The sequence below is a fragment of the Pongo pygmaeus genome, chromosome X, assembly GCF_028885625.2.
Source record: "Pongo pygmaeus isolate AG05252 chromosome X, NHGRI_mPonPyg2-v2.0_pri, whole genome shotgun sequence".
In the NCBI taxonomy this organism is placed as follows: Eukaryota; Metazoa; Chordata; class Mammalia; order Primates; family Hominidae; genus Pongo; species Pongo pygmaeus.
In genome coordinates, this window is record NC_072396.2 from 11,534,181 (window position 1) to 11,560,972 (window position 26,792).

The 26,792-nt window shown below is 41.9% G+C and overlaps 1 protein-coding gene and 1 long non-coding RNA gene across 3 annotated transcripts; one reads left to right on the forward strand and one right to left on the reverse strand.

Moving 5' to 3' along the window:
* Positions 1 to 716: 716 nt before the first annotated feature.
* On the reverse strand, positions 717 to 10,934 carry LOC129023984 (uncharacterized). The gene is made up of 5 exons (XR_010125432.1): positions 10,802 to 10,934; positions 10,613 to 10,711; positions 6,652 to 6,739; positions 2,965 to 3,022; positions 717 to 1,061 (listed from the first exon to the last, which is right to left on the reverse strand). It is a non-coding gene; the product is annotated as an uncharacterized LOC129023984 (long non-coding RNA).
* A 76-nt stretch (positions 10,935 to 11,010) lies between these two features.
* LOC129023985 (holocytochrome c-type synthase) lies at positions 11,011 to 22,767 on the forward strand. Of its 2 annotated transcripts, none has more exons than XM_054470945.2 (7): positions 11,011 to 11,247; positions 11,743 to 11,884; positions 14,539 to 14,690; positions 16,966 to 17,114; positions 18,201 to 18,320; positions 20,588 to 20,674; positions 21,292 to 22,767. In XM_054470945.2, exons 2-7 carry the CDS (start codon positions 11,785 to 11,787, stop codon positions 21,488 to 21,490), a joined length of 807 nt encoding a protein of 268 aa, XP_054326920.1. In that variant the 5' UTR covers positions 11,011 to 11,247; positions 11,743 to 11,784; the 3' UTR covers positions 21,491 to 22,767. The 2 variants fall into 2 exon arrangements, with proteins under 2 accessions (XP_054326920.1, XP_054326919.1); XM_054470944.2 differs by having other exon boundaries at positions 11,011 to 11,189.
* Positions 22,768 to 26,792: the final 4,025 nt, after the last annotated feature.

The window sequence follows — 26,792 nt, forward strand, 5'->3', positions numbered from 1 at the left end:
GCTGCTGATGACACTTTATTGGCAATCTTGGGAAGGGAAAAAAGACCAAGTAGAAGTAGCAACGGGACCCCTAACATTGATACTGCCTGATGACTGGGCTGGCCAAAGTCTGGTGCCAGGACTCCTATCCTACCAGTGGTTCCAGACACCACCGAGGGAATCTGGAAGGAGAAATAAAGCCCACAACACGCCACCAAGTGGCTGCAATATTACTCTTGCAGTGAAGATACTTTTTTTCTCTTTTGTTTTCCATAGGGTGCTTTTCTAAACCTGTCCAAACTCCCTCTCACTAGATTCCTTAACTGTCACTTAAAGTGTTATCTATGACTCAGAATTTCCTAAGATAAACTCTACAACCTCCCTCCTTTCCTCAGGAAAGTTACCAACTGAGGCCTACCCACACCAAAACTCTGATCCAAGTGGCTGTGAGATGTCTGAATGCTGTTTAAACTGTGCACTTACATGTGTTTGCAGGTAGTGATAAATAAGAACTCTTCTTTGTTATCGTGCTTATTCACAGTTTAACTTGGCTTCCTCTGCTTTAGACAGAAGGGAACTGAAGTAAATTCTTAAGCCACACAAGGAAAGAAAGTTCTTTGCGCTGAAGGCGGTTCGCCAAGGTGCTAATTCCATCTTTGGTAGGTTTCTCCCAGGACTGTGTTCCTCATCCAGGAATTTCCCTAAGCTTGATGGTTCACACGTCCAAATTCCAGCTTTGAATAAACAAACCAACTAAAGTGCTCAGTTGCCTCAGGGATTAGCAGAGCAGTTCACGAACTTCCATCGCCCCCCAGTGGCAATTAGTTGGATCTTTTTGTTAGGGATTTTCTTATGCTTAAAATTTAGGTTATCATTCTCCCCTCCAAAGTTGTTTAAGTTTTTGTTTGTTTGTTTAATTCTCACACTGAAGATTATAAAGTCTTTGTGTGGAGGTATGTTGGTAATGTCAAATTAATGGCTTCTGGGTCACTGGGTCATAGATGGATAAGATGTAGTATCTGCTTTCATGGTTCTAAGTAAAAGACTGATTTTCAACCTGGTCTCTATTCCGAGGCTCCATCCTAAGAGAAGGTGAAAATAAGCAGCACTAAATCACTAAATCCAGAAAGGACTCTCAGTGGGTGGCATCAAGGTAACCTAGAGAGCCAGTTAGCCTTGCTTGCATATAGATGAGAACTCAGCCACCCACAGTGATAGTGTCTACTCTGAAAACAAGATATAGACTATGTGAGATTCCAAAAATAAAAGGCAGAAACTGTGTTGAGGGAGAAAGTTTATATACATATGAAGTAGCCAAGGAACACTTTTCTAGCATAATAAGTTCATAAATTCATGCAACATACAGTCAATGATTTTTGATAGCTAGCATAAAGTACTTCACCTTGTTTTATAGAAAAGGAAGAAGTGGAATTTAGGAAAGTTCAGACCGAAGAGGCTTATCTTCAACTCAAAAAAGGGAAGGTTCTTGCCTCCCTGCCCACAGTGGAGTTAGTACTTAAGCTTATTTTTCAGATCATAGTAAATTTCTTTGGTTCACCACCTGCCATGCTCCACCCCCACACCCCTTTTAAATTTAAGACCAGGTTTGTAGTCCTTTAAATAATACTGACCCAGCTCTAAATTCCTACACATCAAACAGTCCTGCCAATGCTAAATCCTGAGTAGAAGTGTTTGTCCTTCAGCTTCCTTTACTCAGAATTTGTCTTCTTTCCAGCCAGAACATTCTCCTTCCCTGGCCACCCCTCTCCCCTTGGCTTTGGAAGGCAAACTTTACCTAATCTGTTTTGTTTAAGAATCCTAAATCTTAGTGGTTTAAGGGCCTCAGTATTAGTACACACAAGCACACACATATAAATTTAAGAACACAGACTGTTTTATTATCAGCTCATTGTATTTTGTATAATATTTGTTTAATAAATTCACCCTTAAAGTATAAGCCTCTGTCAGTTAGGCCTGGCCTCCCCATCTCCTGGACCCCAAGGTCTTATTCACTTGAATCTCCCAGTCCATGGTCCATGGAATATCAAGTTTCCCTGAGTTATATGTTACTTCTCATGGACTTAGGCTCCCATGGTCACTTCTGCCTCTGGACTCCTCTCTCTGCTTGTGCTGGCTCAGTTTACATTGACCTAGAGGGGAAACTCTGCCCCTTTGTCATTTTCTACGAAAACCCATTCACTAAATTACTTGCTGATTTTGTAAAACACTCATAACAAAATAGAGATATAGGGATACTTCTTAAACATGACAAAAAACTTTATGCCAATCTAAAAGTTCGCAAAATGCTTAATGGATAAACACTAGACACCTTTCCACAAAAATTAGGAATGTCTACTGCCACTTTTATTTAACGTTTTGCTGGAAAGTCTTAGCCTACGCAGGAGAAAGAAATTAGAGGCATTAGGCCGGGCGTAGGGACTCACGCCTGTAATCCCAGCACTTTGAGAGGCCGAGGTGGGCAGATCGCCTGAGGTCAGGAGTTCAAGACCAGCCTGGCCAACATGGTGAAACCCCATCTCTACTGAAAAAAAAAAAAAATACAAAAATTAGCCGGGCATGGTGGCAGGCGCCTGTGATCCCACCTACTTGGGAGGCTGAGGTAGGAGGATCACTTGAACTTGGGAGGTGAAGGTTGCAGCAAGCCGAGATCGTGCCATTGCACTCCAGCCTGGGCAACAAGAGCGAGACTTCGTCTCAAAAAAAAAAAAAAAAAAAAAGAAATTAGAGGTATTAAAGTTGGATAGGAGGAAGTAAAATCATTATTAGTTGAGATTATATGAAATAATCCCTGGAAAATCCAAAATAAACACACAAACATTAAGACTAAAGACAAGAGAATCCAAAACATAGGAGAGTATAAAATGGATGCAGTCATTGGAGCTTGTCTTTAGTCCATTTTGTGTTACTACGACAAAATACCTGAGGCTGGGTAGTTTATAAAAAAAAGAGATTTGTTTGGCTTACAGTTCTACAGGCTGTTCAAGAAGCATGGAACCGGCATCTTCTCAGCTTCTGGTGAGGGCTTTCATGTTGAGTCAGCAGAGAAGGTCAAAGGCAAACCAGGCACATGTGAAGAGAGAGTAAACATGAGGGAGATCCTCACTTTGTAACAATCCTGCTCTTGCCGGAACCAATCCATTCCCCTGAGAATTAATCCAGTCTCGCGAGAGTGAGAACCCACTACCATAAGAAAGTCACCAAGTCATTCATGAAGGATTTACCCCATGACCCAGACATCTTCCATTAGGCCCCAGCTCCCAGCACTGCCACACTGGGGATCAAATTTCAAAATTAACTTTGATGGGGACAAACAAGTCATATTCATATCACAGCACAGCTATAGCTTATTCCTTTCACCAGGATAAGTTTCAAATATATAAATGGTTTAAAGGAAAAAGTGTAATTTTTTTAACTGAAGAAACTTGGGAGAATTTGGGACTTAAAATATTTTTAATTATGCCACAACATCCATAAAACTACTCAAAGCAAAACTTAGCAGAAGCAAAAACAAAAAAAGACAATTTTAGAAAATATTCCAACCTCATAGTGTAGAAGAAAGGTTAATTTCCTTATAAAGAATGTCTAAAAATCAATTTTTAAAAAAAGCAATACACTGTGTTGATGAAGGTGTGGAAAAACAGGCACTCTCATGCACTCCTGAGGGAAGCTACAAGGGGTACAACCACCTATCCCAGGTCATTTAGAAGTGACTATCAAAGTTTTAAAAGCACATTCCCTTTGACCCAGTCATTTTAATTCTAGGTATTACAAAGATATTCTCACACAGTGTGAGAAATGATGTAAGCACAATATTACTCATTGTAGTATTGTTGTAATAGGAAAGTACTGGAAATAACATAAATTTAGTTCATTAGTAAGGGACCAGTTACATAAACTGTATTAATCTATATGATGGAATAGTGTACATGTCCTAAATAAAAACAAAATGGAACACTGTATGTACTGATATGAACATTTACATTTTAATTCTTGAATCTGTTAAATAAAAAGAAAAAGGGATATGGAAAACCTCCAAGATATTTTAGGTGAAGAACAACAGTTAAATCCCTATATAAAGTATGCTACTACTTGTGTTTTAAAAATGGGGTCCCTCAAAGCACATTTCTTGGAAAACTGCATTTCATGTAGTGGTGGTAGAGAATGGTTTGTCAACTTGTCTTTTGCGGGTTTAATCTTTCAATCCCACTTTACAATGAGTCCAAACCCCTCAAAGAGCCTTCCCTTCCTTCCTTTAAAGCCACTCATGCCTTGCCTTATTGATTTTTCTTCCATTACTCCTATTTTCTCCAAGTCATTAATTCACAATGCTTAGAATAAAAAAAAAAAAACTGCCAAGGAGGAAGGAATTTAGGTTGGCTAGTGATGCATTCTCTTCCTAATAGGAAAGCCAAACTAAAGTCGTGAAGTTCTTTGGTAAATTTGGAATGAGAGCAAAGAAAACCAAAGCCTTGAAGGATTTTACCATCCATTCTTATGGCTTAACATCCAACCAAATCTGATAACTTACATTTCCTTATCTGCAACCAGCTCTTTCCTGAGTTCTAATTCTGTGTTCTGAACTGCTTCTTGGATTTCACTGCCTAGATAACCATTATCATCTCAAGTGCAATGTGTCTAACCTGAACTCATCTTGCCCCTAACCCTAAATATTTCTCAAAATCAGCAGCCATTTTTTTACTCCTCTCTTCTTATTTACTTCACCTTAGCTTTCTCTTTATGCAGTAAGGTGGTAATTTCAAACAACTGTAATCTACCATGCTTCTCCTTTTTAAAAGAATAACATGTCAGAAGGTCTTTGGTTACAGTTTATGCTTTAAAAACTGGAGGGCAAATCCAATACCCACTGGAAATTTCATTAACATAACCCTGTGGTTTCCCCATTTCTCTCTACCATTGGTAACCAACTCCACTACTAATTATTTCCATAGGGAAGAAAACATGAAATTCTTCACTCCTCTAGGCAAGACTATACTGATATCTCCTGCCTGTGTGGGTGGTGACTCACATGGCTCTCCAGAGCTCCTTCCCAGAGCAATGTTCACTTCACCCATTCTTACCAGTGCTATTCCCATCTTTTTCGGCACATCGTGTTAAATCTAGTGACTCATAAAGGCCCACTTGTGGCAACAACTGGATCAGCAACTTAATCATAATAACTTCAATAATAATAACAGTTTTCACCACTCAAAAATAGCGAGTCCCCGCCCCCATTTCTGCTTCTGAGTGACTGTGTGTGTTGGTTTGCGGCAGAAAGAAGGGGCAATGAGTTAAATAGTCCCAGTGGTCCCAGTGTAGTTACATAATGCACACTACATGCCAGTATGTTTGCATGTGTGTATATATACACATATTGAGCAAGCTGAGAAAATAGAAGCCCATGCTCTAGCTGCCAGGTATCAAGGAGAGGAAGTTTCTGGCCTTTGGTTTCCCAAGAATAGGGTCTCTCCACTTTAATATTATTGACATTTGGGGCCAGATAATTCTTTGTTACTAGAGTTGGCCTTTGCATTGTAGGATGCTTAGCAGAATGCCAGACTTCTATCCACTTGATTTCAGTAGCAACCACTACCCTCAGTGTGACAACCAAAAATGTCTCCAGATATTGTCAAATACCCCCAGGATAGGGACAGCAAAATCAGCTCTAGTTGAGAAGCACCGCCATAGAGGGAATCAGGGCCCTGTCTCCTATCAAATCTCATACCTGCTGAATTTCCCAGCATGAGAAGAGGCTGGGCAACCTCCCTGTTGGCATTCATCAAAGAATAGCCTTAAGTTTTCTGAACTGACCTAATTGCAGGCCCATTAGTGCCCACTCAGACCACCTTGGCAGGTATCAAGGAAAGTCCAGTCTTAAATAAGTACAGCTATAAATTAAAGAAACTTTGTCAAAAAGCAATGCCCTACATACATCTGGAGACATGAAACCAGGGTTCCTATAAGAAACTGGGAGTGATTCGTCATATAAGGTAGTCATCCACAATCAGTGAATTAATTAATTCAATTTTTCTTTTGAGACAGAGTCTCACTCTGTCACCCAAGCTGGAGTGCAATGGCATGGTCTTGGCTCACTGAAACCTCTGCCTCCCGAGTTCAAGCGATGCTCCCGCCTCAGCCTCCCAAGTAGCTTGGGCTACAGGTGTGTGCCACCACACCCAGCTAATTGTATTTTTAGTAGAGATGGTGTTTCACTATGTTGGCCAGGCTGGTCTTGAACTCCTGACTTTGTGATCTGTCCGCCTTGGCCTCCCAAAGTGCTGGGATTACATGCGTGAGCCACTGCGCCTGGCCAATTAATTCAATTTTTAGAGGTCTATGTGAAGAAACCCTCGACTCTCATCAAAACACAAAAAAGCTTGGGACTTACCAACTAATAATAATATATCCTCTAAAGTTATTACAATGGTTGTGAGAATATTAAACAGAATGATAACTTCTGGCCATCTCTAATTTTATTGGCAATAAATCCCTTTAAGGAAAAGTAGTGTTTATTTCCAAGAGTAAGAGGTAACCCTGGCCTTTGATGTTGACACGGTCCCTCTGAGTATACATGTGATGAATGCTGGCAGACTCCATGGAACACAGACCTATGCGGGGGTGGGGGAGTCTCCTGGCTATGTCTTAGGAACTTACCTTCATTCATTTAGGCCTTAGCAAAGATCAGTCTATGAAGTTCATGGGCAGTGCCGGCATAGAACCAAGTGAAGGTCTCCAGGCATAACTAGAAAGTGAAGAGCAAAGTTGAGAAAAACAAGCTAACTCTATTGTCAGATCAAATAATTCTTCTTTTTAGAAACCCTTCCATGGCTTCACATTTCAATTAAAAGAAAATGTAACTTCCTCCTCATGGCCTATGGCATGATCCAGCCCCAACATCACCTCCTACTATTCTGCCCCCAACTCATTCTGTGTGAGCCACACTGGTCTTTCCCTGTTCTTTCGGATCTCAGAACATTTTACCATGGAATTCTCATTGTCTGGACCACTCTTTGCATTGATCTTCACATGGCTGGGTCCTTCTCAACATTCAGGTCTCAGCTAAAACATCACCCTTCTCAGAGAGGTCTTTGCTGACAACCATATCTGAGAAGGTATCCTGAGCTCTCAATCTGTATCATGCACACTGATCATCTGGGGATCATGTTACAAGACAGACTGACTCAGTGGTTCTGGGGAGGGACTTGAAATTCTGCATTTCTAACAAGCTCCCGAGGAATACAAACTGTCTGCTCCACGGATCATCTACCCACAGGGGTGGGTAGACCCCCATGCCTCAATCTTTGTCACACTACCTGTGTCATTTGATTGGTGGCTTTTATCAGGCTCTTAAATTATTTATTTATCTGTTTGTGTTGGATTGTTTGTTGTCCAATCTATTCATTTACTAGAATGTAAATTCCCTGAGAGCAAGGAGTCTGTCAAGCACTTTTAAATTCTCAGCACTTCCCACAGTACCTGACACATCATAGGTGCTCCACAAATATTGCTGAATGAGTGATGTTGTTCAAGATTCATTGACTCTGTGATCCCTTCCACTGTCTGCTTCTGACTGCTTCAGTGAGCACTCAATTATACAACAGAAACTACACTGTAATGATAGGGCAGTGCTACTCAAGTGTCAGTCCAGAAACTGCTAGTTATTGGCCAATGCTGAATTAAGAATCTTGTACTATAATATAAATCTGCTATGCCACTAAGCACAATTTTATCTGAGATGAGTCATTTTTCATAGTAAGACTTTCTGGATGAAGCAAGCAATGCTTTGCCTTGCCTTGTGGTGAAAGCTCCTCATCTCATATTAGAATGGTAACAGTGTGTGAACTGGTCCCCACTGGCAGGACACATTTTGAGTTGTGCTGATATAGGGGATATAAAGCCAAATAAGATCTATTTTTTAACTTCAGAAAATCCATACATAGGTAAGAGAATTACACATTCAAATACAAAACTGCAAATCTTTTGTCAAGTACTATAATATGCAATTAAGTGGAAGAACTCAGGAATTGTAGAAAAAAACAAATAATTGGTCTTTTGTGCTCCGCCTTAGTCACACCTTTCCTGACACCTGCTCTCATTATAACCACAAACCTTCACACCATACCCTTTCCTCCTGATCATATACCACTCATCTGGGCCATGTTTTTCCCCTTGGGCCCTGAAACACTGAAGTTACAGGACCAGGCTTGGGTCTTCTGAGAAATTGTGAAAGGGAACTGAGAATTGTGGTAGAGAACAGAAAATGATAGGAGAGATAGGGAATTGTGGGAGAAGGGAGAATAGCAGGAGAGAATAAAGTATCATGAGAGAACAGAGAATTGTGAGAGACAATGTGGAATTGGGACACAGACTAGGCAGCTGTGAAAGAGAACAGAATATTGTGTAATAAGGGAGAAGTGCAAGAGTGGAGAATTGTGAGAGAGAGCAAAGAATTGTAGGAGATACAAGGAATTATGGGAAAGACAAGGAATTATGGGAAAGAACAGAGACTTGTAGGTGAGACAGGGAATTGTGGGAGACAATAATGGGGGAAGACATCAGGAATTGCAGGAAAAAAACAGAGAATTGTGGGAGTGACACAAAATTGTGGACACACGGGGAATTGTGGGAGAGAAGGGAGAATTATGAAAGAGAAGAGATTATTGTGGGAGAGACGGGAAACTGTGTAAGAGAACAGAGTATTGTGAGAGAACAGAATTATGAGGGAGACTAAGGAGTTAGGGGAGAGACTACAGAATTGCAAATGAAGATGGAGTATTTTAAGAGAATGGAGGACTGTGAGTGAAAGTGAAGAATTATCAGAGTGAAGAAAGAATTAGGAGAGAGATGTGGAATTATGAGAAAGACAGGAAATTGTAGCATATAACACAGAATTGTGGGAGAGAGCAGAATTGTGGGAGAGACATAGATTTGTGGAGAGGACAGCACAAAGAATTGGGGGAGAGATACAGGATTGTGGGAGAGAACAAAAAATTGTGGAAGAGACACAAAATTGTGGGAGAAAAGGGACACTTGTGGGATAGAAAATTGTGAACGAGAATATCGTGAGAAAACAGAATTATGAGAGAGAATGGGAGTTAGGGGAGAGACTGGGGAATTGTGAACAATCAGAGTATTTTGAGAGAATGGAGAATTGTAAGAGTGGAGAATTCTGTGAAAGAACAAATAATTGTGGGGAAGATGGGGAATTATAGGAAAGACAGGAAATTGTAGCATAGAATACAGAATTATGGTTGAGATAAGGAATTGTGGGAGAGAACAGAGAATTGTGAGAGGAAACCAAAAATTGTGGGGAGAAACATGGAATTATGGGAGACACAGGGAATTGTGGGAGAACACAGAACTCAGGGAGAGACAGGAAATTGGGGGAGAGAACAGAGAGTTCTGGGAGATACAGGGAACCATGGGAGAGAATACAGTGTTGTGGGAGAGACAGAATAATTATGAGAATGAAGGGAGAATTGCGGGAGAAAGGAAATCATGAAAAAGAATATTGTGAAAGAACAGAATTATGAGAGATAATGGGGAATTATGGGAGAGACTGGGGAATATGAACAGAGTATTGTGAATGAACAGAACATTGTGGAAATGAATAATTTTGAGGAATTGTGAGAGACAGAGTCATAGGGAATGATGGAAAAGACAGAGAACTGTGGGAGGAATGGAACTGTGGGAAATAGAAATTTGAGAGATACAAGAATTTGTAGGAATAAAGGCTTGCTGGGAAACCCAGCAAATTGTGGGAAAAACAATAGAATTACGGGCAAGATAGGGAATCGTGGGACAGAAAAGTGAATTGTGGGAGACACAGGGAATCATGGGAGAAACAAGAGAATTGTGAGCAAGACAAGGAATTGTGGGACAGAAAAATGAATTGTGGGAAGGAATAGAATTTTGGGAGTGACATGGGATTGTGGGAGAAATAAGGAATTGTGGGAGAGACAGAAGGTTGTGGAAAGAACTGAGAATTGTGGGAGACAGAATTGTGGGTAACAAAACAGAATTGCGGGAGTGAAAGGGAATTGTGGGAGGGACAAAAGAATTGTGGGTAAAGAGAGAAGTTGAGCTGTGATAGTTGAAATGGAATCCTTGGGCTATCCTGTAGGCAGTTCTGCTGCTGGGATGGCCCTTCTGAGTTGTCCCCCTTGGGGCTAGGGGCCTGGACTTATGTGCCCTTGCAGAGACCCTCATAGGATGCAGACCATCCCCAAGGAGGGAAAGTGATTTTGTGTGAGGCAATTCTCTTAGGCAGAGGACAATTCCTGGAGACTCAGCTGAAAGCTGTGAGCCCCCAACACTTCCTGCACCAGGGGGCATCTGGACGTATTTCACAGAGCCACTATAGTTATATAGAAAGATATATGTTTCTTTATTAACACTTTAAGTAACAAGATCAAATTACCTTAATTTCAAAGTAGTGGATGGATGATATTTTGAGACAGGCACAACAACCATATGTGACATAATTTATCTGTAATGTTTATTAGTGCCACATACAGCTAATAGTACTAAGATTTGTTACCTACATCCCTGATGGAAGAAAAGGCTAAATTTCTGTTGGAGGTAAATGAAAATATAGACATTCAAAATCACATACCCAGTTAAGAAGAACTTAGCAGCCAGAACACTGTCTTGTTCACTTTTGGATCTCCACCACCAAAGTTATGGGCACCTACCAACGTTTCTTGAATCATTGCTACAATTAAAACCGATGGGATAAGATTTTTTAAAAAAACAGAAATTTAAAAACTCCTCCAAAGCACTCCCTCTGCCGCATAAAGCATACATAGTAGAGCTCTTCACCCTAGGGAAGCCTCTGGACCAGACAACCTTCCCTGCCACCGCCGGCATTTTGAAAAAGGCTCCTGGCCTGGAGGGGCGGGCCCAGAGAGCGGCCCCCGCAGCGGTTACAGGCCGAGGCGAGGAGGGGACGGAAGCCGCTCTCCGTGATTGACGGAAAATATTACTCTTCAGCCCGCCTCCCGCGTGCCCGGAAGTCCCGCCTTCTAAAAAGGAAGTAGGGGTGCGTGAGAACGCCGGCGGTGACCGCGGCCACAGCGGTGACCGAGCGAGAGGAAGGCGGCGGCGGCGGCGGGAAGTCATTGCTGCTCTGGGTTCGGGTTGGCGACTGAAGGCGGTACCGGCCTCCCGGAACAGCCCGGGGGAGGGCTTAGGTGCAGACGGGCAGGCTGGCCGCGGCCGGTTTGGTCTGGGGACCGCGGGCTGGAGCAGGTGGGCAAGCGCCGGGACGGTGTGGGGAAGATACTTGGCAGCTCCTCGACCTCTGGTGTCCCTTAGTTTCTTCGAATTCCTATTCATGCGCCGTACCCTTCCCGGACCCCAGCCCCTCGCTAAGGCTCTGGGGATGGGGGTCAAGTCTAGGCTCAATGGGCCTCCCCTCCTCCACCCGGGTCACCACTCCTAGGAAACCCTCGCCCCACCCCCGCCTCAGGCCTGTACCTCCTGGCTCTGACGTGGTTTCTCAGCGACTGCCTCACCTCAGTCCCAAAATCCTCACTGCCTTAGATACGTGCCCCCAGAGGTTGGCCTAGGTTTCACTGTATTTCCCTAAGGGGGCGATATATTAAAGCTGTCCTTCGAAGTTAGTACCCTGCCTGGTAGATGCCCATGGGATGACAAAGAGGAGGAACAAGGGTTGACCAGATTAGGACTAACGAGAGAATAGTCTGAGTCCAGAGACATTAATCTGTCTCTTTGTTTTGGCAGGTGGAAATTTAAAATTGTTTGGAGTCAACACTGTTTCCAACCATGGGTTTGTCTCCATCTGCTCCTGCTGTTGCAGTTCAGGCCTCAAATGCTTCAGCGTCCCCACCTTCAGGATGCCCGATGCATGAAGGGAAAATGAAAGGTAATGGGCCCTTTGCCTAGAAAATAAAAACAAAAGATAATTCACAGCTGGGCGCGGTGGTTCACGCCTGTGACAGCACTTTGGGAGGCCGAGGTGGGTGGATTGCTTGAGCTCAGGAGTTCGAGACCAGCCTGGGCAACATGGCAAAAACCTCCCTCTACAAAAAATTACAAACATTAGCCAGACGTGGTGGTGGGTGCTCGTAGTACCAGCGACTTTGGAGGTTGAGGTGGGCAGGATCGCCTGGGAGGCCGAGGTTGCAGTGAGCCAAGATTGTGCCACTGCACTCCGGCCTGGGTGACAGAGTGAGACTGTGTCTTAAAAAAATTCTTGAAAGGCTCTAAAGGAAGAGACAGTGTAGTATGCTGCTGAGGCTGGTAGGCATGGGAGTCAGGCACCCTGGGTCTGGTCCTTATTTTGCGTCTTATTGAGGTTTGTGACTCTAAACAAGTTAACTCTGTTAGCCTCAGTCTGTCATCTGTAAGATGAAGATATAATAATGATTCACAGGCCTGTCATGATGATTGAGATAGTACATGAGAACATAGTGAGTACTCTAAACCAGCCCCAACTTCCCAGAGTTTACTTGTGCCTATGTCAGTGGTTCTTAACTGGAGGGGGGCAATCCCCCCTTCCCACAGGGGACATTTGCCAACATCTGGAGGCATTTTTGGTTGTCACAACTGAGAGGAAAGTGAATAGAGGGCAGGAGTGCTCCTAAACATCCTACAGTGTACAGAACAGCCCCCCAACAAAGAATCAGCTGGCCCCAAATATCAAGAGGGCCAAGGTTGAGAAACCTTAGTCTAGATCTAGCTGTCTTAATAAATAACCTTTGCTCGTATAGCCATTTCAGTATTCTCATATATAAAAGTAAGCCATCACCTAACGGGCTTGCTGTCCATTCTTTAGATAAGAAAATGAAAATAGAAAAGCTGTCTTTCATTTTTAATTCATTCATGTCTACTTTAGATTGTTCACATTAAAGCGTGGCTTGAATCAGTAAGTCGTGAAGGGCAGAAGCAACATGGTGTGCTTACTGAGTACTAATGCTGCGCTGTTATTCATTTCTTCAGTCAGCCAGCCTATTCTGAGAGGTCACTGCCCATTCTGTACCAAGCACTGCTGGATTTTGTTTGTTTCTGCACAAGAGAATAACATCATACAAAATGGAGCTTTGCCTGATGGAGCTTACATTCTCATCTTCATAAGCTATGTGGTCAGTTTTCTCCCTATTTTATAGTCAAGGAAACTAAGACTTGGAGTAACTGATGCTCCAAGTCACATAGTAAGTGGCAAAGCCAGCAAAAGTTCTGTGACCTTGGACAAGGACAGTGTTCTGGGGTTTCTTTGTACAGGAAGAATTGAGACAGATCAGCCAAAGCAGGTGTGCTCCTGTTCTGAGTGTCCTCAGGGAGATCCTAGAACCCTTACTTTGGTTTTATTTCATTTGCCGTATATCTTGGAGAGCTGCCAGACTTACTACATTAATAAATGTGGGTGTCTATAGGAGATCGAAGGGGCTACAGGTTATATGACGTGAAAAGTTGAAATGTTATTTTCTTTGTAACACCCAGCTGGGATCTATGACTTGGAAAGGATTGGTGCTTTCAGTGGTAGAGAGGAAAGGCATAGCAAGTCTTCCTTCACCCCTAAAGTGGGCAATGGCACAGGGCACCAGGAAATGAGGGCTTGGGAGGAGAAGTGCAGGGAAGTTTGCTTTCACTAAAGCAAACTCAGCTTTTTCATGTGTATTGCTGTAGTTGCTGCTGCTGCTGCTGCCTGAGGCCAAGATTGCATTACATGAGCAGCTGTCTTCTGTGTCGCAGCTCTCCAAGTGCCTGCTCATTCTCTGAACCAGTTTCCCAGTCCCCCACTAATTGTGATCAGCATCCTGGGTCTTTGGGCATAGTCCTTGCTATTGCTCATCTCATTAGGCTCAGACCTTCCCTCGTAATGGGCATCTTGATCCCGTATGCGTTGTGGAATATTTTCTTTATTGTCTACCTTTTCCTGTTAAACTCTTGCGATTGACTGATGGGAATAGGCCTTAGGCCACGTGGTTTTCCTGTGCCTTGTTTCAGTCTTGAGACAAAGCAGAGTGGCATTCAGATTTTTTTGCAATAGCCTCTGTGATGTCTCCTCTGTTCATTTTCCCCTCCCGTTCCTTGTACCTGAGATAATGCATCAGTAATGAAAGCCTGGATTGCAACTATGTCCTGATTGGGTCTGGGCTTCTCTGGAACTAGTGAATGGAAAGTCAAGGAGACCCTGTGAAATGTGGCTGGTCCCCACTTAGGTTCCTCTAACAGCTCCCCAGCTGCTCATCCAGCCAGGTTACTCAAACCATGGCACAGATAACACATGCTCTTGCAACTGCCAAGGTTTTTTGGCTTATTTTTGCTGGGGGTGTGACACAATTAGAGAATGTGTACTCATTTCTCTTTCAAAGGAAATGTAAATTTTAGAACCTTTTCATCTTTAGGATTTTGGAATGTTAGCTAGTTCAGTTCTTGGTAGATTTAAACAGAAGAAACCTGGCTTTTCCTGTGGTGGTAATCATTGGTCAGAAATTCAGCTCTTTGGTGCTCCAGTTGAGAGAGTTAGATGTCCTCCCTTCATGGTGACACCATTTTTATACTTGATTATTTCAGGCTGTCCAGTGAGTACAGAGCCATCTGGCCCAACCTGTGAGAAGAAAACATACTCTGTGCCTGCCCACCAGGAACGCGCCTATGAGTACGTGGAGTGTCCCATTAGGGGCACTGCGGCTGAGAATAAGGAGAACCTAGATCCTTCAAATCTGGTAATCCACACTCATCTTTTCTTTCTGGAGCTTTTTATGCAGGGTTGCTTGTACAGACTCCCAAGACAAGTTGCAAATGGCTAGGATGAATTCTTCTGTCCTTTGAAAACAGAGAGGTTAGATATTCCATCTACAGTGAAAATCTAGAACGTGTTAGTAAGTGTAGTTTCAGGGAGTGCCTGGGAAAAAAACCAGAGTGATTATGAGGAGCCAGCATAGTTGTACTGGGAAGAAGCCATACCAAATGAATATTTTCTTCTGGGACAGTTACTAGGTGGTACATGGGAAATTCTGTAAGAACCATAGCTAGAGTTAGTTAAGGTATCTTTGGTCTGGGGAAACTTTGTAGACACATTACATGATTGGGGAACTTCTTCAGGTACAATAGGGTGCCAACCTGCCCGAGTCACTAGGGTGGTTCACTGTCATGTGACTGCCAGCAAATTTAATGCCTTTGAGAAGTGAGGGCAAGGTTGATGTGACATCACTACATTTTGTGATAGCATCAGAAATTGTGGTCTAAAGTATGGAATCATGTTTTAAAGGGAGGCTCAGGCATATACCTTAGAGGGCCACGGGATTATCAAGAATAGAAATTTTAGCGAACCAGACAGCATGTAAAGAAACTAGAAATATTTAGCCTGGAAAAGAAAGGGCGTGGGGGATACAATAGCAGCGTCCACCTCAGGAATCAACAAACTATGGCCCACTGCCTGTTTTTGAAAATAAAGTTTTCAACAATGCACCAAGATTATCTTGCACATAGGCCTTCAAATATTTACACCAGAGGTCAATGGCAAACTGCTTCTGTAAAGGGCCAGGTAGTAAATATATTTGGTTCTGTGGGCCATAGGGTCTCTGTCACACTACCCAGTTCTGCTGCTGCTGCTTTCTCTGTAGCATGAAAGCAGCGACAGGCAGCATTATCCGAAGCCCCTGGCAGACCACTGGCCTAGATGATCTCTAATAGGTGAGTGGTTCAGAACATGGGCCTTTTGGAATCTTAGAGACCTAGACACTTACCCCATGGGATCATGATATGTAGTGAGAATGTGAATAACAGCTAACTTTTCTTGTGGTCACTTTTTAAAAATTTTTTATTCAAGGCTAGCCAACTGAAGCAGTGGGAGAGGAGAAGGAACAAAGAAATCTGTAGCTGGTTGTGATCAATTAGTCGTAAACACTGCTGTACTCAGACCAGCCTCTTTTGGTCACTTTTCCAGCATTTAAGCTAAGCACCCTACATTCTCGCCTTTAATCCTCATAACAACTCTGTGCAGCCAGTATTCTTAGTGTCCCCATTTCAGAGCTAAAGATACTGACAGTGAAGGAGTCATTCATCCCACATCACCAGCTAGGAAATGGCAGAGCCAAAACTGAATCCTTATCCACCTCAGACCATGCTCTTAAACACACTGTGGTGATAATGCAGGTAGAATATTCTGCAGTGCCTACTACACGTAGCCCTTCCTGCTGTCGGTATTCTAACTGAGGACCTTGTTGTGATGGAGACTTTTAATTAATGTTTACTAGGAAATCCTTTATACTTCTAACACAGAAAGTTCAAGGCCAGTCATTCCCAACCTTGGGTGATTTTGCCCCTCAGGCAAATATCCTGGTAAACATCCTGCAGTGCTTAGACCACCATAACTAAAAATTGTCCAGCTCCAAATGTCAATAGTGCCACGGATGAGAGACCCTGGCTAAGGCTAAGTGCTAGCATAACAGTATTGGTGACCCACATGTCTGGGAGAAGGGATTCTTCGCACCTTCTGACCTTGCAGCGTTGAGATGCAAAGACTCATCTGTAGTATATTTTGCCTAAGGGATGAAGCATAAGCAGAAACCTAAAAAATCTGAGAATATTTTTTTAAAAAAGCAGTGCTGTACATGTATGCTATGAGAGTTTTCCCCAGAGAATGAATAGTCATTTTTGAAAAGCTTGTCATAAGGTTTTTAGAAATGCCCGAAGATCGTGGCATTAGTTTCTACTTCTTATTCCTTGGTGACATTACTTCTAAATTTGTTCAAAGGAGAAAGAGGCCAAAAATTTAACCACAGTGTTTACCATATTTGAGAACTTAATCAATGAAGAAACACAACTTCAGTAATGTGACTCTTCAAAACAAATTATCTGAGAAGTCTGAAATTTTGATGTCACTGATTTAATAAGTAATCTGTGCTTTTTGTGTGATGTATTGCTTTCCAGGAAGTAGTTAATTATATTGCCTTTTACTTTATATCCTATAAAAGCAAATCTGTTTATTTTATTTAGATGCCACCACCCAATCAAACACCAGCTCCAGATCAGCCATTTGCATTGTCTACTGTCAGAGAAGAGTCATCCATTCCGAGAGCAGATTCAGAGAAAAAGTGGGTTTACCCGTCCGAGCAGATGTTCTGGAATGCAATGTTAAAGAAAGGGTGAGTGAACATATTATTTAAGATAAAAATTTCTTGTCAGAATATCCAAGAGTTATATGCTAAAGAGATTTTTTACCTTCAAAACAATATAGTACATTTTTATGTATTAATCAGTTTATAATCACCTGATTTTTTCACACCTGTCAGAATGTAAGTGCAAGACCAGTGTATTAAATCAGGGTTCTCAAGAGAAACAGAACCAATAGGATATGTGTAGGGGGGCAGGAGACAAGGAAGGCAGGAAGATATTTATTGTAGGGAATTGACTTACACAATTATATAAAGCTGAGGAGTCCCAAGATCTGTAGTCAGCAAGCTGGAGACCCAGGAGAGTCAATGGCACACTTCTGGTCTGAAAGCCAGCGGTCTCAAGATGCAAGAAGAACTGATGTTTCAGTTTAAGTCCAAAGGCAGGAAAAGTCCAATGTCCCAGCTCAAGCAGTCATGCAGAAGGCCTTCCCTCTTACTCATGGAAGGGTCAGCCTTTTTGTCATTCAGGTTTGCAACTGATCAGATGTGACCCACCCACACGGAGTAGGGAGGGCAGTCTGCTTCACTTAGCCTACTGATTAGAATGTTACTTACATTCAAAAACACCCTGACAGACAACACCCAGCATAATGTTTGACCAAATGTCTGGGCATCCTGTGGCATAGTCAGGTTGACACATAAAATTTACCATCACAGCTAGTAATAGGTTTTTTAAAAAACTGAAAACACTATTAGATAAAATGTTTAGAAAAAGTTAGGGGATCATCGATCAGTGGTACTGTCTGAACAAATGTCACCTTAAAAATAGATGATTCTGTAAGTCTGGTTTACTGTGACTCAGTAAAATGAGACTAAGGTGAACCTTTTATATTTGTTTTTAATGCTTCTGTAGTAGCTTTGGATTTATAGTGCTGCTCCATGATCATGGGTAAATCTTGAAAATGAGCCTTAGATCTGTTAAATTCAAAGAAAATGAGCATTCTTAGTTCTTTCTCAAAGGGGAATGTTGAATAAATCATCTTATGAAAATATGTGGATTAGCTTTATGGCATTATCAGGAACAGTTGTCAAATTTTAGCAAATGTTCTTTCCTAGGTGGAAGTGGAAGGATGAGGATATCAGTCAGAAGGATATGTATAATATCATTAGAATTCACAATCAGAATAACGAGCAGGCTTGGAAGGAGATTTTGAAGTGGGAAGCCCTTCATGCTGCGTAAGTATGTTTGAGATCTTAAATCTTTCAAGCATCTTTCTTATTTCATATCAGCTTTCTAGAGTTTTAACATTCAAATCATTTGTTCTAATAAAACATTTTATGTAGCAGGCATGGCTCAGTGACAGTTGTTGCATGACAGGCCACCCTTCTTAGTTGAAAAATAGCAACCATTTTATTAGGCTTGTGGATTCAGTGGGTCTGGGTACGCCAAGGACAGGGCAAGGATGGCTTGTCTCTGTTCCTTGATGTCTGGGGCCTCAGCTGCGAAGACTCAGTGGTCAGGATGGCTTCCGAGCCATGGGCTAGAGTCTTCTGACGGCCTGCTCGTTTACTCCTCTGGCGAGTGGTCATGGCCTCTGAATATGGCTGTTTCAGCTTCGTCATATGGTGGCTAGGTTCCAATAGCTAGAGTTCCAAAAACATCTCTATCTCCTTTTCTGACCCAGCCTGGGAAGTCCCAAAGTGTCAGGAGCCTGCCCAGATTCAAGGGGAGGGGACAGAGACCCTGCCTCTCAGCAGAAGGAGCATTACAGCCCTTTGAAAGCAGAGCATGTGGGAAGGGAGATGCTAAAATGCCATCTGCCCCAAGGGAGGTGGGAGAGACATTTTTGTTCCCTCAATAGCATTTATTGAATCCCCATTAGGACTAAACACAAAGAGATGTCTTAACTCAGAGCCCTTTTTCTCAAGGAGAATAGGTAAATGCAGCTGTGTGTGTTAAAGGAGACAGGACTTCAGTCTGTTGAGAGTAGTGGTTCTCACACTGGAGCGTGCATCAGGATCATGGGGAAGGTTTGTTAAAACCCAGCATGCTGGGTCCCACCCGCAGGATGTCAGACTTAGTCTGTTTCGGGTGGTGCCTAGACTGGGTGTATCTAGAGCACTGCATATGCTGCTGGTTTGAGCCAGATTATGTCATAAACAGTGGTTTTAAATTCATTGCACAATGTGATTAATTAATTTCTTGGCTAAAGTCCACTTAATGATTTTTTAAGGTGTTTTGTTTGTTTTTAATATTTGCACTCTGAAGTTCATTGGTTGCACTCCCTGGCTGTCACAGGCTGGGCCTCACACGTGAGAGGGGAACAACTGCAACCATGTTGCCCTCAGTAATCTCTGGCCTGAGAGGAGCCACAAGTGTTTGCAGTGACCTACTTTGAAAGTGTGTTCTAATTAAGACCACCTGCTAATTACTTGTGTGATTATGGAGCAAAGAGAAGAGAGAAAAGGGAATTTCAGTTTGTCAGTTTCAATTCCGTCTCCAGTTATTTTCTGTCAAAATTAAGTAGACCATTTAAAAACTCATGCTATGATCTCCAGAAGAAAGTTTTGCCTAGATTGAGTTTACCTTTTTGCCTGTGACCCTCTTGAGAAGAGATGTTAAGGAGAGGAGTAGTTCCTAAAAGGAGAAGAAAAGTAACTCATAAGTCCTCAAATAGAAGTCCTTTATACTTTGGAAATTTTTCTCCCTCCCACTTACTTAGACACCTATCTTGTTATCCATGGGAGCAGCTAACAATATAGGTGGCCTCCTGACTTGGCCACCACTCCCTCTGTCTCGGTAACAGCCGTCTGTCTAGCCTGTAGGTGGGCTGTGAACTCCACGAGGACAGGGCTCAGAGGGTCTTGTTGGCACTGCTATACCCTGGTGCCCACAGAGGGCTGGCACCTAGAGAGTCCTCAGCAGGGGTCTGCGGATAGAGAGAGTGCGTTTGCCAGCTAGGACTCTGCCACCCCTCATCTTATGTGCAGTTATTAAGGAGCTGGTCCAACATTAATTACAATCCATTTCTAGGGATTAATCCATCATTTTCTTTTCTTCATAAAGGCTGTTCATTGGTTTGAAATGAAAGAAGAGTATAGGATTTTCTTGTTTGTCTGAAAAACCCCAGCTGCTGTGCCAAAAAGAAGCATGATGTACAATACTTGAGGCTGTTTCTTTCGTTTTTTTTTTTTTTTTTAATGTGCCTTTCCTCCTCCACCAAATGGAAAGGCCCTGTTTCCTGACTCCTGCGAAGTGCAGTGTAGATATCCAGAAGGAAGGGGAGGCAATGGAACGCACCCAGTCCAGAAGGAAAGAGGAACATTTTTAACAAATAGGCACTTGTTGTTTGAATTATTTTAGAACTTACCTTTCTCTGTAAATGTTATATTATGTGAAATGTATACAGAAAAAAAATGGATATTACTAAAAAATTAGAACATCATCTTTGTCAAAGAAAAGAAAATATTTTAACAGACTTTTCTTATTTGGGGAATTCTAGAGAGTGTCCTTGTGGTCCATCATTGATCCGGTTCGGAGGGAAAGCAAAAGAGTATTCACCAAGGGCACGAATTCGTTCTTGGATGGGGTGAGTGTCAGCGCAGAAGTGTTGTTTCACCATCTTCAGGTCAGGGTCAACTTTCTCTTCACACCAAAACCAGTCTAAGAATTGCAGTGCCATCTTGCAAAACTTAATGCATATACAACTGTAGATGTCTTTCTCTCCCTGAGGTTTGCCCATTAATGGGCAGATTTATTAGGGTGTAGTACATTGCTTCCTATTTATCATAGGGTTGAATGGAGTTATTGTCCATGTTCTTGGATCTGCCCTCTTACTCTTCCCATGATCTGTGTCTTTGAGTTTATGCACTTAGCCATCCTCCCTTTCTTTTCTGGCATACTTGCGATTTTTTGCTCACACCTGCATTTCTGCAGTATCTCAGCTGACCTCCCTGGCTTAGGTCTCTTCCCCATTGACCTTATTCCTTTGTAGACAGATGAGCTGTCATCTGATATGGACTTATCACAGTTCTTCAGTGCCATCTTCCCTTAGTGCTGTTCACTGTGTGATTCTTCAGGTCTGACTTCCCCAGTTAGGTGTTTGGGAGCAGGTGTTTGCATGTGCTTCTTGAGCTTTCTCATGGCTTAAACTGGGACTAAATGTATTGCAGCATTTTAACACTCAGTGGCATGTTTTTATTCCAGGTATGAGTTGCCTTTTGATAGGCACGATTGGATCGTAAACCGTTGCGGGACAGAAGTTAGATATGTGATTGATTATTATGATGGTGGTGAAGTCAACAAGGACTACCAGTTCACCATCCTGGACGTCCGTCCTGCCTTAGATTCACTTTCGGCAGTATGGGACAGAATGAAAGTCGCTTGGTGGCGTTGGACCTCGTAAAGCACTGTTTGAGATGGAAAAATATAAACTATTTTTTTCTGAGAGATACATTAAACTATTTTCCCCAAATTGAATTGCACTCATGATGTAATGGGAACTTCAAGTGGGTAATCACACTTTTTCCTTCACTTAACGAAGGATACTATGCACTGTTCACTTTTGAGTTGTGTTGTACCTTGCGGTTTATAGCAGATCATTTTGTTTTCTTCCTACTTAGCTTAAGTGGGAAGCAGTCTCTCAGTTTTTCCTTTACCTGCAGTATTGCCTGTGTATTTCATCTCCAAAAGCCTGAACAACCTCTGAAAAAGAGCTTCTAAAAAGTGATGAAAGTTGCTTTTTTTTCTTACTATTTTCTCAGGAATACTCCAGAGATGTAAAGCCTGAGAGTCCGTGGTGATGCTCAAGAGCTTTCATCTGGCCAAATATTTTAACTAAAACTGTTCATTATAAATAAGAGGTGATTATACCTTTTTTAAAAAAGTTACCATTATTTCTAAAGCCCCTATGGTATGATTGTGACCTTTAACAAAATGCAAAGGTATACACTGGAAAGATACTCAGCAAAATTCTCTCCAAATTCTGATTTATATGAATTTCTTGGACTGGATAGAGTACTTTCAACTATACCTTCCTTTGGAACATACCTTTTAAAAAATGTTCCCTTTAAATCCTGTTATTCTAATATGTAACTCTGCTCCCAACAAACAGGTCTCCTCATTGTCCTTGGCATTTGACAAGTTATCCCAACTTCGAATGTCGTTGCTTCCTTTGCTGGCAGCCTCCACCCTTCCCCGCATCAGTCGGCCTAATCCAAACCTTGAAAGCCTGGCTTAAGTCCCAGTATCAGTGATGGTCCCCCTCAAAAACATGATTTTATATTTGGCTGAGTGTTAAAATTCACAAGATGAGCATTTTTTTCCCAGATGGAGAACGCTTCAACTCAGTCTAGATTTTTTTTGTTTGTTTTAAGGAAGCTCTAAGTTTGCCATTGAAACTTTTTGTACCAGTAATCCATAAACTGGTTGTTCTATTTATAGCAGCATGTTACAAATGACTGCTTTTTTTTTTTTTAACTGTCTATACTATTAAATCCTTTAATTTATCCTGAATGCTGTAGTGTTAAATTAGTGGATGAAATTGGCAGTCTGTGGGTGATTAATTTGGTATGGATTTGTCAGTTTTGTGTGGAGTTTAAGAAATACAACAGCCTTAAACTCTACATTTCAAAATACTTGTATATTTTAAAATAAAGCTGATTAGTTCACAGGTTTTGAAAATTTTTTGGAGTAATTTTACACTAAACGATTGTTTCTTCAGACATATTATCTTTATAAAACCAATGCTTTATAGTAGAATGATTTATAATCCAGCACACATATGTTTATTGCAGCACTGTTCACAGTAGCAAAGACTTGGAACCAACCCAAATGCCCATCAATGATAGACTAGATAAAGAAAATGTGGCACATATATACTACAGAATACTATGCAGCCACAAAAAGGATGAGTTCATGTCCTTTGCAGGGACATGGATGAAGCTGGAAACTATGTTTCTCAGAAAACTAACACAAGAACAGAAAACCAAACACCGCATGTTCTCACTCACGAGTGGGGGTTGAACAATGAGAATACATGGACACAGGGAAGGGAACATCACACACTGGGGCCCGTCTCGGGGGGGTGGGGGGGGTGGGGAGGAGGTTAGGGGAGGGATAGCATTAGGAGAAATACCTAATATAGATGATGAGTTGATGGCTGCAGCAAACCAGCATGGCACGTGTATACCTATGTAACAAAACTGCACGTTCTGCATATGTACCCCAGAACTTAAAGTATAATAATTAAAAAAAAAAGCAATACTATAGTCTCCCTACTCCAAGCAGCCACTTTTTCATCTACTAATCACTTTTTTTTTCTGAGATGGGAGTCTCGCTCTGTCGCCCAGACTGAAGTTCAGTGGCACAATCTCAGCTCACTGCAACCTCCACCTCCCGAGTTCAAGTGACTGTCCTGCCTAAGCCTCCCGAGTAGCTGAGATTACAGGTGCATGCCACCGTGCCCGGCTAATTTTTGTATTTTTAGTAGACACGGGGCTTCACCATGTTGGTCAGGCTGGTATTGAACGCCTGACCTCGTGATCCACCCGCCTTGACCTCCCAAAGTGCTGGGATTACAGGCGTGAGCCACCGCACCCAGCCCTAATCACATATTTTTAAACTGTAGAGGAAAATAATTACTGTTGGCATTTTTTGGGGGGGGTCTTAAGTGCTATCAAATGAGTGTGGGATAAGACATTCTTATGAAAGACAAAACACTAACTGGAAACAAAAAATATGCCAAAGGCAGGATTCACCTGTTTTATAGGACTACGGTAAACAAGCTTTAAACTCAAGCAAACTTGATGACAAGATCAACAGTTTTATACATCGTTTTACTACTTCCAGAAAAAACCATGGCTTCCTGGATTGTCAGAGCTGCTTTGTGTCTAGATTACGCTTGATTGGGTCTGGGGGTCAATACTGATAGGAGTTTTCGTGTACAGCTTGAAACTCACTTAGGATACTCTCTGGAGTTTTAAACTAAGTCTTGTGTCTGTGGAAATAGCACTATTCAGAATCAGAACAAATTACTGAACATCAGGCTAAGTATTGGCAGACAAGCTGGGGCTACAAATGGATTGCATATTAACATTTAGTATTCCTGTGAGTTCACTGGCTAACAAAATGTTTATGTCCCCTTTGTGCATCATATAAGGAATACAAAATTGCAAAAGGTATAACCCTGATATGGTTTGGCTGTGGCCCCACCCAAATCTCACCTTGAATTGTAATAATCCCCACGTGTCAAGGGCAGGGCAAGGTGGAGATAATTGAATCATGGGGGCAGTTTCCCCTATGCTGTTCTCCTGGTAGTGAATAAGTCTCAGGAGATCTGATGGTTCTTTAAATGGGAGTTCCCCGCACAAGTTCTTTTGCCTGCTGCCACGTAAGACATCCCTTTGCTCTTCCTTCACCTTCCGCCATGATTGTGAGGCCTCCTCAGCCATGTGGAACTGTGAGTCCATTAAGCTTCTTTCCTTTATAAATTACCCAGTCTTGGGCATGTCCTTATTAGCAGCATGGGAACAGACTAATACCCCTACTTGCGGGGAACTCACAATCTTATGGATAGTCTATAAATGAAATGGTGGTAAATGCTAGAACTCCAATTTAAGGAACACATTGTGGTAATAATACACAGCGTGAGAATTCACGTAAGTATTTTTGAATATTTAGAGATAGTTATCAATTTCTTTACTGAGTCATCATTATGGTTTATCTTCTCCCAGAGATTGCTTCTTAGGGAAAGTGAAGCAATGCACATTTCCTGTCTCACCTTTGCAGTGACTGTCAGAATTGTATGACCCATCATTTGTGTCACCATAGGCTTGAGGCTGTGTGTGTGATGATTATAAATGTGTGTCCTGGAGGCAGAGTCCTTGCCCTGCCCTTTAGTCGCTGTGTGATCTTAATGTCTCTGGGCCTCAGCTTTCTCGGCTATGAAACAAGAGTAATAGAACCAACTTAAGAGTTGTTTTGCAGGTACTTTGAGGTGATGCCTAAAAGCGCTGAGAACAGAGTCTGTGGGTGGAAATGTTCAGCAAATATTAGCTATCACCTCATGATCAACAACGGCAAGGAGAGAAATCAAAGTGCTGAGATATAATCTACTTCTCTCATCCTCTGGCCTTATTCCCCTCCCCACTCTGCCACCAGGAGAATCGGTTTAGAGGGGTAACAGCAGGCTCTAATCCCCATTTTGATCAATTTTAAGGATTACCAGGTGTTTGGGTGCTTGCTCTAAGAAAGCTCATGTTATTTAAAATCATCAAATGGAAAAAGAACAGGTTACAGCCTTTGATCTTTCAAAAAATATCAGGGTAACAAATTAGGTACTTGATATGCAAGTCCCACTTGACTAAAATAAATATTATATTAAGACAGAGACCCAAGCTGGAGTGCACTGGCATGATCTCGGCTCAATGCAACCTCTACCTCCTGGGTTCAAGCGATTCTCGTGCCTCAGCCTCCTGAGAAGCTGGGATTACAGGTGCCTACCACCATATTCAGCTAATTTTTTTGTATTTTTAGTAGAGATGGGGTTTCACCATGTTGGTCAGGCTGGTCTTGAACTTCTGACCTCAAGTGATCCACCCACCTCGGCCTCCCAAAGTGCTGCGATTCTTGTGCTTCTTATTCTAAAATATAGCTCATTGTAATGTCCTTTGGATCACAAGGTTATCCCCTTCTGTGAAAATTTATTACATATCCAGATTCAAAACATATTACAAGGTTGTTTACTGCAAAGAAAAAGGTATCAAAAATTATTTCAAAAGCCATGTATATTCCTTGTAACTTAAGGTAACATTTAAAAAATTATATAATTTGGGGGTATGCAGTATATCAAAATGAAGCATATGAATTATGCCTTGCTCCACTCATGACAAATAATGTCACATGTTTTCATTTATAAGTGGGAGCTAAATGATAAGAACACAGAGGGGAACAGCACACACTGGGGCCTATTGGAGGGTGAAGGGTGGGAGGAGGGAGAGGCTTAGGAAAAACAGCTAATGGGTACTAGGCTTCATACCTGGGTGACAAAATAATCTGTACAACAAACCCCCATGACACAAGTTTACCTATGTAACAAGTGTGCACATGTGCCTCTGAACTTTAAAAAGAAAAACATTTACTGCTGCGGTAGAGATTGTCACTGTACCTTCAGTAAAATTTCATGCCATTGGTGTAAGTGGTAAAGTGTCTATTTCATGCTTGTGCACTCTCTAGTTTGGAAGAAAAAGCTGACAACACTTTCTGCAAATGATTCAACCTGAGGTTTATACACCACATGGCAAGTATTCTAATGTTTTTGTAGAATCATACCAGATGCAGGAGCAAACATTATAGTTCCTAAGACTGGTTTAGGGAATGAGGCATGTACATATGGGTGCTATCTTGTATTTATAATTAGCTTTTAATTGATGCTTTTACACACCCAAGGTCATATGTGATAGGGGCACAGAAATAATACATCTTGAGTGGTGTAACAGAGGAATTGTGAGACAAGTCTTCACAATCATAGTCGAGTGAAGTCCTAAAGAACAATGAAGTTACTATTTTGGAAGTTACTATTTTGGAGCTCTGTGCAGAATCATCATTTAAACACTTTGCTATTCCTTCTACATTTGGGATAACAATGTGACTAATTCCCATGCCCCTTCAATGGTTTGCTATAGAATATTAGCAGGATGCTTTTGGCT